The sequence below is a fragment of the Zonotrichia leucophrys genome, chromosome 2 (assembly GCF_028769735.1).
Source record: "Zonotrichia leucophrys gambelii isolate GWCS_2022_RI chromosome 2, RI_Zleu_2.0, whole genome shotgun sequence".
NCBI classification, from domain to species: domain Eukaryota; kingdom Metazoa; phylum Chordata; class Aves; order Passeriformes; family Passerellidae; genus Zonotrichia; species Zonotrichia leucophrys.
The window spans coordinates 133,580,399-133,602,024 of record NC_088171.1 but is presented as its reverse complement, the minus strand read 5'-3'; the positions used below and the strand labels follow the sequence as shown (position 1 = coordinate 133,602,024).

The following is a 21,626-nucleotide window of genomic DNA, read 5'->3' as shown; positions in this document are numbered from 1 at the left end:
TGTCACTCGATACCAACTTATGTCATTGCCAGGGGTGGGGGAAAGGGATTCTCCCTTTTTCCAAGATGAAGGACATTCTTTTTCGTGGGAAAAAGCATGGTGTCGTGGGGAGGAGTCAGATGGCATTTGTTGTGTTTTTCTGTGTAAATAGTTTCTTTCTCTTATATTTTTTGTTGCTGTTATTGTTTGTTTTCTTATCTCATTGCTGTTTCCATTAAATTGTTCTTATCTTAATCCACAATTTTCACCTTTTATGCCTGCAATTCCTAGAGCAGAAAAGGGGAGGGGAAGGAGGGAAGGGTGAGCAATCAAGCAGGATCTGATTTGGGAGAGCCCTGGTGGGGGCACTGAAGTGGGGAGTACCATTCCTGAACCACAAGAGTATGTTAGCTATGGAAAGGAATCACATTTGGTTTCTGAAGATCTTACCCTGAATGTTGAATAGAGAGTAATATGAAGAGTGTCTTGAATTCTGAAGGAGACATTACTGATCTGCTGGGTGCATCACACAGTGGGGAAAGCAGGCAGAAGGCTGCTGCAGCCCCTGCCAGGCTCTCTGCTGGACTCTGCTCTGCTGGACCCTTCATCCCTTATGTGCTCCTCTCATTTCAAAGTTTCTGAAGCAAGCTGAGGGCAGTTTGTCCAGCTCAGGAGGGCTGTACGTTTGTACAGAATGGAAGTGAAGGTATGTATAAGTGCATGAAGATTTTTAGGGGTTTGTGGGGATGGAAAGACTTCAGGGACAGCACTGAAGGGCTGAGTATGCAGAAAAAGGCAGAACTGATGTAACCTTATCCATACTGACTTTTGGCTCTGGTTTTTGAACTGAAACCTCCTCCAAACTTTGCTCATTTTGCAGCCCAAGAGATGCAAGGAGTAAGGGAAAAATGAAGTGTGGACACTGAAGGGTCTAATTAATTTTCTGGCCCTCAGTTACTTATCAGCACAGATGTTTTCTATGAAGTTCAATCCTAGTTATAATATATTTTATACTGCAGTATAAATAATAAATAAATAATAAATTAATTTCTTCTTCCTAAATTAAAAATAACCTAGGATAGCTTTTTGATTTGGAAAACTTATGTTTTCTTCACCAACATTACTGTCCACTCCCCACTCAGGGTTGCATATGACATGACAGATAACAATGGCCCTGTCCTAAAGATCTCTACATTTAAATATTTTGTCTTGAAGACAAAATTTGAGTGTAAATTGTGTCCTTGGTAGCCTTTGGGCCTTCAAAGCCATTTAGAAAGAACCAGCACCATACAGAACATCTGACAGAAAAAGAATTCAGCACCATAGATTTGTGGAAAGTAATTTTGAAATGTTGGCATTGCACTGGTATTTCCTCAGAAAACATGTGCGACACCTCTTATTTTCAGAAGAAAAAGAAAGTAAGCTGAAGTGTACCCCTGCTAGAATAGAGACAGTGCTGTGCTCCTACCCAGGCTAGTCATGGCTTGGACGCTGCTGCTGCGCCATAGAGCAAGCAGGGAATGCACTCACTAGATCAATCAGATTGCTCTCTTTGGTATTGTTTACAATAATTGCTAATTAGTTTCCTAGGATAGTACCTCATTTGCGGTCAAAATAAAATGTACACCAGATGGAGAGAAAATGAATTCCAAAGCAGTAATCTATTCATATACATAATTATTCCTTGGAACTCTAATGGTGGTGGTTTTGGCTGTTTAAACTCCAGCAACAGATAGATCAAGCAGATGACATTGCTTAAACATTATTCAGGATTTTATTGGATAAACCATAAACAATTGATATATGATTGCTTTTTGACTGGCTTCTTTCATATGTTTTAATTTGATACTGTGATTAACATTTTTTCATTTAGAGACTTTGAGTTCAAATTTTAAAGTTGCAGAAAATATTTGATAATATAAAATAAATATAATATAAAATATCTGATAATTCATGTAATTTCTCTCTCCCCTAAAATTAGAGGTTTTTTTATTTCTCACCCTTTGAAAGAATCATGTTGTTACAAAGACAAAACTGATTCAGGAAACATATTCCTATGTAATTAGTAAGTAATTTCAGTGGGAATCTCAATGTGCTTGAATTTAAGGATGTGCTTAGTAAGCTTCTTTAACTGATCCAAATTTACTTACTTTGGAATAATTCTAGTATGTCTATTACTTCTATAGTAAATAACTTTAGGGATAAGTCAGTCAAAGTTCCATAAAGTGATGCGGATTTTGTTTTCCTTATGCAGATATTTTTTGTGCTTAGAATAAAGGATTGCTGGAATGCAAATATTTCTGGAGACTTTTGGCTCTGTGGTGGAGCCTATGGGGACTTTGGGCTTGATCTTTTTGCTTTGAACAATGAAACTGGCTGAGAGATGAACTTTTATACCGCTGTACAAACTGTGAAGGATATCTTGGCTATACTCTAAATTTCTGTCACCTTCCTGAATCTGAATGTTTCAGTAATAGGGTGTTTAAAGAACACTTAATTAGATTTTTGTTTTTATGTAGAATATAAATGTAAAAATGGCAAATTAAATTTGTATCTTTGTCCCATTAAGATGACGTTAAGAAGGCTGTAGTAGGTGCCCAAATATATGGAGGTAACAAAACCAACAAAACCAGAGCTGGTCAGGGGACTTTATTTGTGCTTTGCTTTTAAAGGTCTTTAGAAACCAACATTTTATGTGCAATCAGATTGTACTCCCAAATAAATAAGATCAGACTATTTTCATAACTGTCTAAAAATATAACATTAAACATGATATAAAAGAAAATTATTTAAAATATGTAAAGAGATCCTATGAAGGTTTTCTTTTTGACATTCACCTAATTTATTTAATGGATATGACATGTTTCTGTTGGGTATGGGATAAATCAAAATCCATCTCTGATAAGGAGAAAAGCATATTACTGAAGTTTATACAGTACTGTCACAGACCAAATATTCACAGGGCACTGGCACAATGTCTTGGCTGTGTAGGAAGACATCCACACATACAGGTTAACATTTAGAAACCTAGGAAAATAAATGTACATAGATAATTCTGTAGAACACTAAAAATTATACATAATTTATGTATAAAATTGTTCTGTACAGGTTTTATTGTTAAATGTACACATTCTAATTTATGCTGAAATATTTATTTTGTTTGCTTTTTCAAAAGAAGTTTCATTACATCATGAAGTTTAACAGTGTTTCCTGTGTGATATTATATGGATATTGGTTTAAGTTGACTTTTTAAATAACACAATTTACAAATACATGTAGAAATGAATAAGGCAACATCAAAGTGGTAGATATTAATTATGCTGGCAAATGGAATAAGTCTTTGGTGGCAGACAGGGAGACAGGAGCCTCATTTAAGAGCCACTGGGATCTAGCATGGCTTGAGGCAGCAGAAGGTCAAAGAGGAGTTGGAAAACGGAATCCTGGTGCAGCCAAGTGGTGCTGTCTCTAACAGCTGCCCAAACCTTTGGGCTCCAGTGTAGGCTCTCTTCACTCCTTTGTAGTTCTTTCCAGTGGTGTAAAGGATGGTCATGAGACATCTCACTGCTTTAGCTTCTCATGAGCTGCTGAGTAAAATTTCTTTCTTCCATTTATGGATGGACAGAGAGTGTCTGAAATGTAAGAGATGATCGTGCTCAGATCTCCCATGGACACCAAAATGGTAGTTGTACGTGACAAGGTTGTGTCAGCACAGAGAGGTGAAATTAGTCTTGTTTCTCATTCAAAATGCATAAGTGAGCATGCATTCTGGTAACTAAGTTTTCTGTAGAAATAGTCCTGAGGTGTGTTTTGAAGCAAGTTGGGTTTTTTTAAATTACTGTATCTTGAAGGAAGTTTCCCCTCTCACCAGTGAAATCCTACTACAATTTCAGCTGTGGCAAAATTCACTCAAAATAATTATAGTTTGAAACAACAAATCTGTGCTATATATGCCTTATTTTATGCACTGTCCTGCCCAATGTCTAACTTACAAATACTGTACATTTCTGAATCAATGATTCATTTGAGGGAAGTAATTCTAAACTGGGAAAGTGTGCAGCTGATCAGTCATTAAGAAACCCCCAGTGAGTAATTACATCAATGCATTTGAGCACATGGGGACAGGTTTTAACAGGGTGGAAGGGAAATGCTTGTATGGAATATGGGAGTCAGAACAAAGAAATCTCGCAAAAAAGGAGGAAAATTATTTGTAAATCAGTGTAAGAGAAGACAAAGGCAACACAAGAGCTAAAAAGTCTAAATCTTGGAAGTAGCAATGGAAAAGGAAATATAAAGGGGAAGTAAAAAAAATGGTTTGTCATTTGCAAAGATCAGGAACTAAGCTAAAGCAACTGCTAAGCACCTGACTCAGCAAACTATCCAGCCATATGCTCAAGTGCATTTTTACTTAACAAAGCACTTCACAGTCAATTAAGCAATCACTGGGGTCAGGAGGAATCTTTCCATAACAGCTATGAGAATTTAATCTCTTAGATTTTATTCCTGTTTAATTTAGTAACATGTAGGTTTTGTGCCCCCATTGTTTATGGCATTAGACAAAATGAGGCTGAGAAAAAAAAACAAAGATTTTTATAGTTTCTATGTAAAATTCTAAATGCATGTATGATGAAAAGCACTCTCTTTCTGTTTACTTTACAAAAAGTATTTGAAAAAGTTGCATCAATCGCTAGGTTTCTGCTTTGGGAATATATCTTAAAAATACAGGGTTTGAAGTATGTAGGAGACAAAATTGGCATGAAATTATCTCAGTTGTCTGTACTCCCTCTCTGTAACAAGGAAGAGTGGTAACTTTATAAGATTTGGAGCTATCTAGGAGAAATATTGATTATTTGGGAAAGTGTAGAGTTCTGCACCAGTTGTTCAGCAGCAGTGGTGCATTTCTCTTGCCCTGATGAGCATCCTGCTCCCACAGAGAGCCCAGAATGGTCTGTGCCAGCCCTCTGTAAAAGCTGCCCTCCACCCTCTAGTTGGTGCCATGTTCATATTCCTAAGAAAAGCAAATACTGTGTTGTGTGATGTAGATAATTGCCTTAGAGGCCCAGGAAAGGGATCATGTTCAAAACTTTGAGATATTTACTAAGACTACCTAATATACTATTATCTATTGGTAAATTGTCTAAACTAAGTAACAGTAGATAATTAAAAAAGCACATAACTGCTGCCTTTTCTTCATCAAGGAGGTCATTAGCAATCACATCAGAAGAGGAAAAGAATAAATCCTAATTAGTGTGAGGCAGAAATATAGAGACAGAATGCATTGTTCAAGGTCATCTAGAAGAGATTTTTTTGCTGTAAATATAATTAGGACAAATTGTCAAACTCATGGAGTCGAGTACATGTAAGCATGATCATACATGGAATTAGTTTTTAAAATGATCAGTTGTTTAAAATAGCACCCATTTGCATAAAATGAACAAGTAGCAGTATTTGGTTGGCTTTTCTTCTCAATTCTGTAATATTGTGCAAATTAATATGGACTGTGGTTTGGGATTTGGGGACTTTGGAGCTGAGTAAAGGGCATTTTGAATAAAATATATGGACTCATCTATAGGGCCTATATGATTGAGCAATCTTTTTTTTTTTTTCTTTTTTAGTTGATTTTAATGGATTCTTAAGCACCTGGCATGTGAGTCATGGTGTTCTCAGCTATCCAGCACCAGTGTACCAGTGGGTTGTTTTTGTTCCTACACTTTGGAAGAACTTGCTTAAGGGGCAGCAGCATTCCTGATTTCAGGGCACTTGGCAAGTATACTGGGAGATTTAGTTTGAATCATTTGTATACTTTTGAAATTTGTAATTATTATATTTTTATAATCTATGGATGCATGTATGGGAAAGTTTAAAATACATTCTTTCAAACTGAAGTATTTTGTGTGTGTCTAGTCACTAAGTTTCAGGCAAGGATGAGAATTTTTATTAAAGTAAGCAAGATAGTTCAGTGCAGCTGGTTGTTGTGTGACTTTTCTGAGGTTAGTCTTGTAATAGTGAAATCATTTAGAGAACTAATGTTCTTATGTCTCTGTATATCTTTCCTGCTTATTTCTGGAACTAGTAAAAGCTGATGTTACAATTCAGATTATTATTAGTATAAACCTTTTTGTTTACTCTTTAATTTGGCAGCAATTGATTTCCTGTATACTCACTCATTATTATGAAGTCAGTGTGGCAAACAACAACTTTGGGGAGAAAAATCATTAAAATCACAAATTTAAGAGTAACCTCTTTTTTTATTCAGTATCTAATATGCATTCTTCATGTGAAAATTTCTGTTAAGTGTGCAGACTACTAGATAGTGGTGTCATAAAATATCTTTTCAGATATTTTAAATTGCAATGAGGTAAGAAAACACTGTGTGGATATGTTAATGCTTTTGGATTATTTCTCCTCAAGAACTGTTTTAGCTTTCTCACAGGCTGCATGGAATTTGCTCAGCTGTGATCCTGGAATTCTGTCAGTTTGCTGTCTCTTGGGGCAGGAAGATATTAGCTACTTAAATACTAAATTTTAATTATTACACTTCATAGGCCTTCCTTTCTGAATGGCTGTACTTTCTGTCACATGTTGTAAAATCTATTACCACTGTGATTTATATTATGACAGCCTACAGTTCTGGATTAATATGCTGATTTATAAATACACTGTTAACTTAGTTTCCTCAGTGAGATAATTAAGTATCTGTTTCAGCTGGATGAAATTAATTTAATGAGTGAAGTATATGGACACTCCAAAACTGCAGCTTTTTCTGATTAATGCTTTCACTGACTGATGTGTCACTCTAAAATACTTAACAAGACCACACTTTGTTGTAAGAGAGGATAGAAATGAGGCACTTAGAGGTTTTTGCATAGGGAGAGAAGAATGTGATAAGTTATTTTATCACATGATGCAAAAGAAAAGATTTCATCTGCTGAAGAGTCTGGAGGCAAGGTATTTCTGATTAACCAGATAGTGATATACTCTCTCTTTAGATTGCCAGAACAAAAAACTTAGTATTGAAGAAAGGTTATGTATTTTGGGATAATCTGTGATTTAGTATTCATTCCACTGCCATGAGATGATGTAACCCTCTATAGAGAGGAATGCAGTGAGAGGGTTAAGCACAAGAACAGTTTGTCCCTCCTGAGCAGGGTCCTCAGCACCTTGATCTGGCTTTGAAGTTATCCATTCTTCGAGGAAGTGTTTGGATGAGATGGTCTTCAGGTGTTCCCTCTCCTCTTAAATTATTCTATGCTTCTCAGGTTATCTGGAGATAAAGTCCTTCAGGAATGCTTGTTTCATAATGCTACTTCCCAAATCGTTCTCTCATGAGACAATCCATAATAAGTTAGCACCTAAATGTTCTGTGGTTGATGACATTATGTTCATTCAGGTAAATGTTAACTTGAGGGGTTGCACTTCTTGAACATAGGTACATTTTAGACCTATCTGCTGTTTGTCTAACTCATAAGACTGTTTGCACCTGAATTCCCAGGAAAACAGAACCCTGTCGTGGGAGGTGTTATGGAAACTCCTGTCTGACCACCCAGAAGTGACTCAGTCACAGTCCCATCACCTGAGCTGGGACCAAGGCTGCTTCACAGAAGGAGGCCCCAGTGACCCCATGAGTGCCCTGCACAGTGTGGGATTCCCTACACGCTCCACACTCACATCCTCCAACCAGGCTCTCTAACTGGCTCAACCCCAGGTTTCCCATATTACTCTTAGAGCTCTGGATCCTTAAAATAATTTAATCATGGTGCAACAGAATAACCTCTTGTGCTGAGAAGTGGAGCCTGAATAAAGGACTCCCTGGGGCTTTTATAACCTTACCTTAGGTGTGCAATAGTTTGGGGTGCTCCTGTTGGTTCACTGGCTCCCGCTGTGTCTCGGTGCCAGGTCACCTGGCTGGTGCCACAGGTCCCCAGCCCTTTGCAGCTCATGGCTCTTGCCACGGGCTCCTGCCACCCAGAGCTGGATTTGCAGCTGGCTCTGCAGCTGCACCCTGAGCTGCCTGCATTGATTGTGTTCCTCTACAGGAACTCAGGTTTGGCCCTCCCAGCTGCATCTGTGCCCCAGCGTCCCACAGCCTCTGGTGGGCCAGGTCTCAGCACCATCCCTTACAGATTAGGTCTCAGACATGAGAATGGACATTCAAGATGTGCTTAAAGGCTCAGTACACACTGCTTTGGAATGAAAGGATGCCCAGAGTGATCAGAAGCTTTGACTCATTCTCTGGAGGTCAAGGCTGGAAATGAAACCAGTCAAGATCTGCTTCTGTGGTGTGGTTACTCCATTCCACAGGCTGCTGAGCACCCACCAGTCAATAAGATATGCAAGAGAAGGGGTCACTTGAGTTTGAATTGTTTGGTTTCCTAAGTTGAAAAGTTCTCCTTTATTTTCGTGGCTTACAGGCTGGCTTGTGCACTCAATAATCACAAAATCTGGTTTACTCTCTCTGTCGTAACTTTTGGTTAAGCGAAATAATATGAAGAAACCAACGCCTGTGATTTAAATATTTTTTCAACATGTGTTTTTGATGTTGAAACCTAAAACAGGATTTCTCTTGCACAGACAAATCTGTGTCAAGGGGAAGGGGTTACCACAAAGTATTTCTGTTAAATGCCACTGTCTGTGTATAGAGATTTATGAATTTTGGCTATCAAGACGTTTTCTCTAATGTAAGAGTTCTTAAATCTGTTTCTAGTCCATTCGGTGACACTTAACCCAGTTTAAAAAGAAAAAAATAAGCTGTCTTTTACTAATTTGAAGGTAACCTTCAAACAGCTGCTAGAAACAACCTTAAGAGTAAATGAAAAATTACATTTTCTTTACAGATATTTTTAATAAGAAGTGGACACTGCTATGTTTCTTATTGTCATTTTAGATATGCTAAAATTATCTAATATAACTTGCTATTATTTTAGCAAAAAAATTTTTTTAAATTTCATTAGCACCTGTATGTCAATTTATTAGCAGACAGCTAATCTCATCAGGATCAGAGGATCTCATCAGGAGGATGGTTGCACTATGACTTTTTTTTTTGCCTATTCTACACTCCCTGCACAGAGCAGACTGATCCTGAGCATAAGGACATCCCATGGTTCAGTATCCTGCTGATCAATCAGCTGACCTCCTGTCAAATTTCTGGCCAGTAAACACATTGGAAATTTAGGGAGCAAAGCTTTTTTTGATGCTACAGATATCTGATTTTCAACTAACTGTGTTAATAAACTATGTAGTTCATATTATCCACTGTAGTGGACAATATAGTTCAGTACCCACCATGTCGCAGCAGCGCAGCCAAAGGGAAATACCGGGCCAAGCCACTCGATGTCAGTGTTGCTTCACCGAGTTCTGCCTAGCGCAGCATCCTTAAAAGAGCTGAAAAGTCCGTTTTACAGGGAAGATGTTTAAGTAGAGCCCAAGCCTTTTGAGCCATGCCTGGCTTCTGTGTTGCCTCGGTGTTACTGTCCCCATAGTCCCGTCAATTATCTGCATGATGAGGGGATGGAGATTCTAGCTTTATGTGTTTTGTTAAGGGTGAGAATCGTATCTTTCTCAGTTTAGGTCCACATTCAAGTAATTGGTGACTGAAATCAGTGTTTTTGAAGTTAATTATTACTGAAAATGCATTGCATCCAAGCGTGGGAGACAAATTGGCAAGATTTGGAGTTTGTGGATTTTGTCTGGCTTTGATACAGCAGAATTTCAGAGGGGGAAGTTATTTAAATATCAGTAATAAATGATTTGCATACTTGCACATATGCTTCTTCTCTGCCTAGTGTTGTGGTTTAACCCAGGTTTATATAATACATGTGGTTGATAACCTACTTTTTTACAAATTCTCAAAATTCAGGAATTCTGTTTTGAACAGTGTGGATTTCTATCACTGTTTTTGTGCTGTTGCATTTGTCAGCACTCTGTTTTAATTCTAGTAGCTTGTATTATATTCCCATGTGCTATGTTCTGCAAAATATGAACTGCACAATTTGGTCTCTCTAAATTAGTTCCTATCACCCTCTTTTTAAAACTTGACTTTCATTCCTATCCAGTTATGCTTTGTGAAAATACTTTAAATTTTTCATAGGAAAAAATTGTCTAGGAGTTTTAGCCATAATTGCTAAAGACACAAGCTTTATGTGACCAAGATTTTTGCTTGTCTTATTTTCCTAAATCTTTAATTTAGTATCACCTTAATCCTTTAGCCGTACTTGACTTCTTTTTTGACAGACACAGAGCAGTACCAAAACAGAGTTCATAAAAATTTTTGGTCAGGATAGAGGACAAGAATGAGCAGCAATTATTTTCTGCACAGAATAGAAAGGTGAGGAAAGCTCAATCATTATGTATTCATTATCTATTCAGATCTAAATTTTAAGATCTAATATGTTTTTGCCAGTGGCCAGCCAGAAGGTGTGTGTAGTTTTGGATTAATGATAGCACATCCTTCCCTTTACCCAGTGACGGTGGAAGGGAGAACTTCAGTGAGTGAGTTGGGTGCTCTGGATGTTCTTGAGGGGAAAAAAATTATGCACAGCAGCAGAGCACAGGTTCAGTTAGCTCAAACTGGTTTAATGCTGGATGTTTGCAGATATTTAGATCCTTCCTGAGAAAACTTACGAAGATCAAGTCACACTGCAGAATCACAGTGGGATTCTGTGATTCTGAAGGAAGGGAGCACAGTTGGTCACCTGGTCCCACCTCCCTGCTCCAGCAGGGCCATCCCAGAGCACATGGCACTGGATTGTGTCCACATGGTTCTTGGATATCTCCAGTGAGGGAGACTCCACATGTTCAATTTTTTCCATCTATGCCTGTCTGAGGTGTGAATAACTTCATTTAAGTTCTATGAGGGTCTGTACACATAAGTATAGTTTTTGAACTTGCCTGCCAGTTTATGTGACATCTAAGGGCAGTTCTCATGCAAGAATCCAAAGATTTCCTCCAAAGATTTTCCTGCTTCCATATGAAGTGAGGTTTAGGGCTTCTCTGTCAGTGTTTACCACAATTTTTTCCTTTTGGGGTCTAAATTGGAGTAAGGTGTCAAATTATTTTTTTTTTAATCCCTTGAGGCCAGAGATAGAGAATCAAACCCCCTTTCTTCATATATCCACCGATGTATGTAAACTTCCCATGTATGTAAATGTTAGAGGAGCTGAGGTTACCCCATTTATTTTTGGAACTTTTGCAAATCAGTATTTTAAAGCCCACCATATCTGATTCATGATGCCATAAATATCTCCTTCTATATACTATCTGAATTCTAATTTTTGACTTATGGTAATTATCTTTTTAGCATTGTACATAAATACCCTGCTAGAATTAAATTTTTATGCTTTTCCAGAACAAACAAAAAACTACTATGGGAATCACTTGAAGAAAGATTTTACTCATATGAGATTATCAAAAAAGCTAATATTGTGAAGCATCTAATATTACAAAAATATGTGAGAATACACTGACTTAAATGTATAAAACCAAAAATTTCTCGTGCTTATCCTTTGGTGTTCCAGAAAATGAAGTTTTATTCACTTGTTTCAGAGCAAGAGAGGGTCTCAGAATCCTGATAGCTCAGGTACATCATGAAACAATTCAGCCTATGGAAAGCCTGTGTAGTCTGGGAGTGTATGGACTAAAGGAATCTTGCGAACCCAAACAGAAAGGCTTGCAAACACTCTGGAAAGGAAATAGGTTCAAATGAATGCTCAGAATTCTCGGAAGATTTATAACAGCTGATGGGAAGGAGTTCAAACATTATGTGTCTGATACAACGTGTTTCCATAAGGATACTGAGGTGTTCTAGGAAAGTGGAGGGGATTTTATGTTTCTTTAAGATTCTAAGGCTGTAATATTTTGTAGTGAAGTACAGGCTTGTTATACATACCTATACTTCAGTTTTCTCTTAAAAGTGTTGATTTCTCTGGGGGTCTGTAACTGTTGCTTTGTGTCACAGGTAACTAGGATTATTTATTTATTTGAGTTACAATGAAGAATATATTTCAATAGTGATAGTATTATCAACTTCAGATTTATGGATAATGCAGTTTTTTACTTATCAAAATTCTTGTTAGGGTTAAACAAAATTTCCACAAAAATTCCACAACAGCTGTAGGATGTTTGAACTCATGCATGCACACACTTAGAGAGAGATACCATCCTCTCTTATTGGTAGGGGATAATATCTGTTGATAATGGAAATCCTAGGTGTTCAGATACTAATCTGGGAATGAGGTAAACTTGTCCAGTTTAACTGACTCTGCAATTAGGAGGTGGGAAAAGCTCAATTACAGACCTGCTCAAACATCGTCAGCATTTTGGTGCAAGAACTTTGAGGACTGGAGAATATGTTCTTGTGTGTTTAGCCATGGTTCTCTGGTTTCCCACTGTGGGTTTTTTTGCCTGTTTCAGAATATCCAGAGCTTTTAGCAAACAATGATAAAAAAAAAAAAGAGGCTAGGCTCATTGGCTCTTTTACACAAGTACCTATATTTGGGGATATTTTTGCACATGCATATTTATGTGTAGAAATGTATTTTGATTTTTATTTCATGGTAAATACTGTTATAGTTAGAGATACTGAACATTTCATCAAAACTAAGCAGCACCTTACTGCTGAGTAGCTCTCATTGTAGCTCACATAGTGGATTCCTGTCCACTTCTAACTATTGAAAGGAAAATATTTGTATTGTGAAAACTTGGCAGGCATAAATGCCTCAATTATGAAATCCTTGAACTGCACTTTCAAGTTAAAAAAAACCAAAGAAAACAAAAAACACAAACCACAAAAAGAATAAATAAAAAATAATTAATGCTTAGAGGTTTATTGTAATGAACAGAAGTAAGATTACCTGTCTTTAAAAAGTGTATGTTGTTAATGGGTGGGCAGGGCAAAGAGTAACTATGCCAGGAATAGTAAAAAGTAAGGGTCTGTCTCATGCCAAGAAATCCTTTCTTTCTCTTCCTTTTTCCTTTTTATCTTTGCAATTCTATGGGACACAGTTGTGGACATCAACTGAATGTCACTCAGCAGAATGACTTGATGCATTTGTCTTTGTACCAGTCTACCTGTTGCATTTGGAAGCAGTCTCATTTTTCTAAAATTGTTTTGGGTAGAAAATGCTTCAGGGTTTTTTTGCCTTAATTTAAACAATAAAATGTAAATTAATTTCTATTTTTAAAAAAGGAAATATTTAAAAAATATAAAATTTGATTTTTATTGCTTACTACAGAGCAGTGATTGGGAAGACACTTCCCCCATATAATGGATCTTGCATTTCAACTTAAATTTCTTTGCCATCCAGAGATACAGAAAACTTAGAGGAAAGCTTACTGTGTCCTTGCTCCATAACAGTCAAGGCATTTAAATGCCTGAACATTTAAAGCTCCTCTATGTCCTTATCACTTTGTGTCTGAGCACTTTGTATCGTACACAAGGTGCATGACATTATTACAAGAACAAATGTTACTGGGTGAACAGCCTGTGCTGAGAGAGCCTTTGTGGAGTGGACAGCCAAGAGCAGAAAGGACTAGCTTTGAACAAGAATGATTGTCACAAGAATTTTTGGCACAGCCCATGTGAAGCTGATACCTTGCAGTCCCTCGCTGCACTTTGAGCTTGTTACTCCCAAGTTTGAGTTTTCAGCCCACAGAGAGATTCTGTGTATGTTTCTGGTAGGGCTTATTGCTACCTGATGTTCTGCATTTGCTACATAAACAAGCTTTTTGTGTCATTTAGAAGACAAAATGCTGATGGAGTAAGACAAGTCTTCTAGCACGAGCTTTACTGAGGTCCCGATGCCTCCCGCCTGCGGCCAGGAAAGCTCCCCCAGGAGGGACCAGGCTGCTCTCCCAGGCTTGGCAGGGAGATGCCTGCTCTGCTGGGCACTTCTTGCTCAGATTAGCATAGCCCAGCCTATATCACACACACACCCAGTAATACCTCATTTTGCCACTGGAATGAGGCCAAAAGCACGAGCATTACAGGGATATAAAGCGGGAAGTTACTGGAAAGAATCACAAACTAACTTGAGACTAGATCAAATTTTTGCAAACAGCAGAAAATATGATCTTTTTCTGTAGACAGTTCTTGTGTTTAATGTAGCTGTTTATATGATTGAAGCACTTAATAAGTGTTTTCATTGAGTGTAGTTACAGAACAGCTGCAGAAATTTTAAGTGCTTCTGTTCATTTTTTTTTCTTTGCAGTTTGGAACTGAAAAATCTCAGAAGAAAACTGGACACTGGCAGAGATCAGGGTGATTCCTCAACAGTGCACTCCTCTGACAGAGGCACTGCTTTTGTGGGGTAGGAATGATGACAGGGGCAAAAAGGAAGAGAAGTACAGTCTGGAGGAAGATCCAAGCTGTTCGCTTAGAAGATATCAAAGCCTGGTGTATGAGGAGGCTGCCTATCTTGACATGGGTGCCTGTCTACAACTGGAAGGAAAATTTTGTTCCTGATACTGTTTCTGGGATGATGCTAGCCATCCAACAGGTGACTCAAGGTACAGTTAACTCATTTCAAATTAATATTTTAAGTTTGTCTGGTCATATTGAATGTTGATTGAATCTAAATAAAAATACAAGGAAAAATATATAGTCTTAACTAATTTATAGAGTGGATGTGTAAATGTGGAAAGAATTCAGTTAATTTCTGTGTAACTTTACTATTTATCCTTTGACATTTTTTCAAACATTGATTATGGAAGGTGAGAGAACTCTCTTCATACAGGATATATATTATATACAATGTTTTATCATGTTTTATATATAATGTTAATGTTTTATATATAATGTTTTATTATATTATACACAATGTTTTTAATACCATCTTTTTCTCCATTTTACATGAAAAACAAAATATAATTCAATGATAATTGCACTATAAAATAAGCTGTTGTGGAATAAACACATGTGATACTAATACCTGTAAAATTCCAAAACACCGCAGGAAGAGGTCACAACTTTCTGTGCCTAAAGAGTATTCCTGCCAGAGACATTATCCAGGGAGAGGATCTGTGGCATCCATGGCTTGTGTGCTGATTTAATGCTGTATTGCCTTACCTACCACACCTCTTTTCAAGCAGCAATACAAAGCAGGGGTGGAGCTAGACTCCATTTTACAGCTAAAAAGAAAAAAAAAGGCAGAAAAAAGGAAAAGTTTCCCAAACCCTGCACAATGACCTGCAGAAACTTTAAGTTCCAATCATCTTGCCTAGTAAAGTGATTGCTGTGAGGAAATAAATGCTTTTGTCAGCTTTTGATGTCTCTCTGATAGTGTCACCCTCGTATGATAATTTCTTATATTTGTCTCAGACAAATCACAGCTCCTTACCTCAGATGGACTTTACCTCCTTCCTTCATGTGAATGATATCTATTGTTTCCTAACAGTCTTCCATATGAAGTGTGCTTAACTATCATTCATGTTGTTAAACACTCCTTTAATTGAATTATGCTGCAACTTGAAACAACTGATTTCTATAAGTATTTGTGCTTTTAAAGTAATTAGGAACATCTGCATTGGCATGATTTAACTTTAGAAACCTTAATACTGTAACTCTGCAATATATCCAATTTCACTGGTATGTGTGCATACAACAATTGTAATTAAAATGCTGCTAATAACAGTATGTTGAAATTCATCAAAAATGCTACGTTAAACATATTTCTGCAGTCCTGGGAGTTTTAGCCAGGATTTTAAAGTTTGTACCAAGAAGTTGTTTACTGTCACAGATAAATCTGTGAAGACAGAAATAATAATGTCAAAATATGAAAGTCACTGTCCTTACTGTGCTGTAGTGAAAGCAACAAAACTGGGCTGGGGAAAAGGAGACTGAGGGGTGTAACAAGATGGAAAGTGAAGGCATGGGATTACCATAATGTACTGCTGGGCATTTGTGATGAAAGAGTCATTGCTGAAACCAAGCAGTCATTCTGAAAATGTTCCTGTAGTTGTTTCATTGTCTGCTAAAAATAATAAATATTAATTCAGAAGTCCCAAAATTCAGGGATCTTTACCTTATGAGATCATACTTGTATTTTCTCTGTATGTATCCCCTAGTTTTAGAGTCCTTTATCTACTTCTACAGAATATGGAGAAAGAAATGTCAAATATAATTATGTTTCTAAAAAATTTATGAAAATATCACATAGGAAAAAGACTCTACAAGTTCTAACAACAACAACAAAAAAAGCCTTTTCAAATACACCAGTTGGCACAAAGGTCCAGCTGGACTTGCACAGTCTCAGACTGCAAAGTCAGCCAGCCACAAGTCAAAACTAGTAAAAGAAATCAGGCTTCATCTGTTCCAGCTATTTAATATTTGTTCCAAGTATAATTTAATAATGCTGATAAAGAATCCTTATTCTTACTTTGATACTTAAGGTTGAAAAAATAATCTTTAAATCTAAAATGAACATCATGATGCAGTCTTGAAGTTTGCTATGCACTGTAATAGGAAGTTAAGAAATTTGAGCTTTTATATTGTGGTAATCACAACACAATTTGTATAATTTGTCTCAAAAAGTTCTCAAAACTCTGTTATTGATAGACCAGAGCAATATGTCTCTAAATTAACAAATAAATCCCTAACTTTCTTGTTGGATTAGCATTCATTGTCCTGTTCCCTTTCCCTTTAAAACTTATTAATACCACATCCACAGTCATTCTATGAAGAGTCTTTCCATTTAATTTTCTATCCCTCATCTTTGCAAACAAATTCAACTGCTAGATCCATGTAGATGTCCCATAAGTGTCTAACCTTCTTTTTCCTTTCCAAATTGAAATCATGCTGATAAAACAAAGGGTCTGCTGTGCAGGTAAGTAGTTCTCAGCAAGTTGTTTCTGCGTTCTTCACTGGTCAATGAAGACTTAGTTGATGGGAGTTAATGAACATTAAGTTATTAGAGAGCATCCAAAGGAGGGTAAGGAGGATGATGAAGGGCCTTGAGGGGAAGCCAGATGAGGAGCAGCAGAGGTCACTTAGTTTGTTTAGCCTGGAGAAGAGGAGATGGAAGGGAAACCTCAACATGCTTTGAGAGGAGGTGGAAAGGCATGCACTGATCTATTCTCTTGGTGACCAGGGACAGGACTTGAGGAAACTGAGTCAGGAGGGGTTTAGGGTGCATATCAGGAAAAGGTTCTTCACCCAGAGGGTTGCTGGGCACAGGAAAAGGCTCCCCAGGGAACTGGTCACAGCACCAGCCTGGCTGAGTTCAAGAAGCATTTGGACAGTGCTCTCAGCCACATGGTGTGACTCTTGGGGTGTCCTGGGCAGGGCCAGGAGTTGGACTCAATGATCTTTATAGATCCCTTCCAAACTTAGTTTATTCTGTGATTCTGTTCCTGTGAGAGGTGGTGAATGACTGCATTTACATCACTATTTTTTCCTTTTCTTTCATTCTCTTATTAAGTTGTCGATCTTGACTGACAAGTTTTCTCACTTGTGCTTTTCTGATTCTCTCCTTCATCCTTTGAGGAGGAGTGAGTGGCTGGATGGGTACTTAACTGCTGGCTAGAATCAACCCATCACAGGGCTGATTCATCTGACTAAATCTAAGCATCTGCTTTGTTAAGGTTCATTAATTATATTAATAAGTTTCCTGTGAGTGTAACAGGGATGGGCTCAAGTGTAGACACTGATGAGGCAGACATCAAAGTTTAGGTGTCTTAACCATTATATCCATGTCATTGTGGGTAATAAATAGATAAAGATATCATGTTTAACAGTTCATGGTTAAAGGCAGATCTTACTGTTTTCTTTTCTGTAATTCATCCATTGACCTGTCACAATAGAATAATTTGCGGTTTTTTTGTGTGACTCATACCCATACCCGTAAAAGAAGAATACTTTGATCAGCCTGGGTCTGAATTTTTCTTGGTTTTCTTACATGATAAAATTAAGATGCATGATGATACAGTCTTTCCATGTAGCTAAATCTCACTAAATTGTCATCATTTTTTTTCTGTAGCCTCCTGAACATGTGCTATAGTCCCATTATAGCTCTTCAGAATGCATCTGCTTAGCTTATTTGCCCAGTGGTAACTTTTATTGCACCAAGCAAATTATTCATCTTTACTTTCATGGCCTTTCATAGGTGATCTTTCCTGATATTATCTATTCACTATCAAGCTCTTGATCCATCTACCGATAATCCACTTTGCTATTCTTCTTCATTCAGTCTTGTCTTTTCAAAAAAACAGCTTTTACTCAGGATTTAAATTTTGCAGCGTATATGTTTTGGTAGCCATTCCTCAGTTTTTTTGCTATTTAGAATGTGGGATTTGGGGATTTTTTTTGCCTGTTTTGCTGTTTGTTTTTTTCCTGGGCAGAATTATGCACACTGCTTACAAAGACTGGCTTATAGAAACCATGTGCCATGACCCATCAGTAAGCTTCCCTGAATGTCCCTGAATGCAACAGAATTAAAACCAAGTTTATCTGAAAAAGTTTATAAAAGATACCCTCTGTCATGCAGATGAGTTAATTGCCAGGGGAATTACTACCCAAGTTAGTCGGCTTGAATATATACTTTATTTTTTGAATGTATATTTTAGTGTATGTAACTTATTTATCTTGTCTACACAGGTAGGGGACACAGATGTGTCCGAAGTATTTTGGTAATGAAATGCTGTGAAAATTAAGTGCTCTGCATAACACCTGAAGTAGTTTTACTCTTTCTGGATGTAAATAGCTAATGTAGGTACCTAACTTCAGACAATGTCAACCCTTCTCTCAGGCTTCTTCCAAGATCTCTCTTGAGGTTTTGATAATTATAAACCTCATCTTCAAGCTATTAATGACCAGACTGTCTCCTGCTTACGCAAACATTTGACATAAATTTTTTTTTTTTGGTAATTTTCTGGGTGATGATAATACTTATACCCTGCACTTTTCTTTATAACAATTTAAAACTCTTTACACTTACCAATAATAGAAAAGTTTATGGGTAGGGAAATTAGACACGCAAAAATGATCTTGCTCAAAATAGAGAAAGTACTTGTACAATACTACACTGAGAGTTTATGGTGCAAAGAATTCAGGTTTCAGTAGTTTGCTACTGAAATGCATGTTTGACAGTGCAACTGAGTTAAACCCCTCCAAAAAACCTCAAACCTACCAGTGCTTTTACAGCCTTTAAAAAATAAGTACAAAATACACTGTTTCATTTTGGTTATCTCTGTTCATAGATGATGATCTCAGTAGAAGAAAAGGCTAGGAGAAGGAGTAGAAAAACAGAGATTATATTTGGGAGAAAAATGGCTCAGGTTAATTAAAACATGAGAAGGTTTTTTCTTTATCAGGAAAGGCGTTCAAATTAAAAGACAGTTGCAGCACATAGAGAAATGAAAATAAAGTAACTTGAATCTGTTTAGATTTAAAATTGGGAGTAGTTCTAAAAATATTGTATTTAATTATTGGGTTCAGAAGATGGATCTCCTTATCACATAATCCCATTCATGGATGTGCTAAATTACAAACAATTGTGTTTGGCTGTCATAAGGGGGAGCAGACCACAAGAGAAGGTCTTCACAATTTTATGCTCCCTTTCAATTTTATGATCTCTGAGCTGCTGCTTTTTTTTTTTTTTCCCCCAAAAAAATAAAAGTGAAGTTTGGAACTTCTGTATATATATGAAAAAGTTAAGACAAATGTGTGGGAGTTTCAAAATGAAAACACTGTCACTCTATTTCTGATTCAGTCTTTGCTTGCTAAGTTGTAGAATCATAAGCATTTTTCTGTTTCTTTTGAAATAAATATTTTTCTGAATATTATATTGCATGTACTCAGTAGCTGCCCGCTGGAAGCGTGAGGGTATAAGATTTGGACTTTCAAACTTGCCAGATAGCAATGATGTCAGTGTTTGTAGTTTTAAAAAAATATATTTTTTTGTAGGCAGCAATTACAGGGATATGCTTTATGTAGAATTTATATATAGTATTATACATTTGCTGCCTTTCCTGTGACCTATCATGAACAAGAAATGCTTTGGCTCAAGTGGATTTTGGTGGGCTGTTTTTTTGGAGGGTGGAGGGCCCTAGAGACATATTTCCTCTAAAAGTTAAATATGTAGATGGCATCTGATGAAATCAGTATTGTTGTTTCTGCCAACTTCTTTTCTTTTTCATTCTTCAAGCCCAATAATAACTCACTGAGTCTTGGTGTGGTTTGTATGTTTTAATTAAACTTCATTTAATCTGGAGCTGGATTTATTGCTGAACAACTAATTCCTTAACACTGGCTGGAGACCCTGACATTAAAAAAAATTAACTATGCTGCCTTCCTGCATTTCAGAACTGGTGCCCAGTGTTTTGGAAGGCATGATGCCAGGAACTTATATAATTTTTTTTCTTAGCTTTTCATGAAGGAACCCCAGCTGTGTCGTCTCAAGAGTGATAGTTGCCAGGGGTTTATTTCAGGTTCTGATCATAAATGTAGGCATAAATATACTCTAAGCTCACTAACTGGAGCTAATAATTTTATTAAGGGGTAAAGCTGCCTTGTAAATATACATCTGGCTTACAAATAACACGTGTAGATGAAATAGAATAGGCACATTTGGAAACAGAGCCAGAAAAACCTCCTACAGAATGCATTGGAGAATCCATGTAGTTCATGATTTCTGGAAGAGTGTCCAGTTGAACTCTGTAAGAGTTCTCTCATGCAAAGAATAATGATGTAAGCAGAATATGAAATTTAACATGTTAGTGAGAAAATGTGGGACAATGTTTCACACTTTACAACTCTCCAGTGGAGCATCAAGGCACTTAGGCTGCTGTGCATGCAATATTTTCTTTCTAATGTCTATAAAAGTTCTTCCAAGTTACACATGTGCTAGTGCAGACCTGTCTAACAGACTGCTAGAAATGTGAATTCAGCTTCTGGATGACCTCTGGCTCCCCTGGGGCCTCCTGTCCAGGCGCACTCTGGTGTGCACTCACTGCGTGCCCAGGTGAGCTGCATGGGCCTTGGGGTGCCTGAGCACCATGGACAGAGACTGAGCAACCCAGGAAACATTGATCCTTGAAAGAAGAAATGACACCCTACATAATCTTCCAGATCAGAAAACTGTTAGTGTTCAGATCCTTGGCCACTGATTTGCCAAAATGGATGCCCTTTTCATGGATTTCAGCAACTCCAGCTCTTCGGGATTAAGGCCTCAAATCACTCATGACAGGTTTTTGTTTCTCCACAGCATTGATGCTTCTCAGAAGATTACCTCATAGTTACCTGCTTGCCAGAAACTTCTGAAGGCTTCATTCTCTGTTTATTCTTACTGAAATACAGAGATTTTTACCTATAATCCACTGTCAAAATCCTTCTTTGTTTCTGGAGGTGGCCGAATTTTTCCGGTTTTAAGGCTGACTAGTGGATAATAGGACTCCCCGTGAAGCAGTTTATAAAATCTTTGTGGTGTTCAGATATGGTGTCAAATTTATCCTAAAAGGATCTTAACATTTCAGATTGTCTGTCAAGACTGATAGATTTTTTTGAGGAGCTCTATTAAAAGAAAAGAAAACACTAGGAATTTTTTAATGCTCTGTTTTGCACGTATCTATTTCATACAGAAGGGTCAAGCTGTCTTGAGCAGTGAAATCATAAGCTGGTCATGCCATCCCCTTACTTCTTGTACCATAATGCTTGCATATTT

The 21,626-nt window shown here is 37.2% G+C and overlaps 1 protein-coding gene across 3 annotated transcripts in view; it reads left to right on the top strand.

Moving 5' to 3' along the window:
- Positions 1-6,867: 6,867 nt before the first annotated feature.
- The window catches only part of SLC26A7 (solute carrier family 26 member 7), a 75,613-nt gene continuing 60,854 nt past the window's right edge, over positions 6,868-21,626 (top strand). Inside the window, exons 1-3 of one of the 3 annotated variants that reach the window (XM_064706526.1) lie at positions 6,868-6,924; positions 10,207-10,300; positions 14,181-14,478. In XM_064706526.1, the coding sequence (XP_064562596.1) occupies positions 14,286-14,478 (193 nt within the window). In that variant the 5' untranslated portion in view covers positions 6,868-6,924; positions 10,207-10,300; positions 14,181-14,285. Of the gene's footprint in view, positions 6,925-10,206; positions 10,301-14,020; positions 14,479-21,626 lie in introns of those variants that run through there. The other 2 variants (XM_064706527.1, XM_064706529.1) reach the window with 2 other exon arrangements.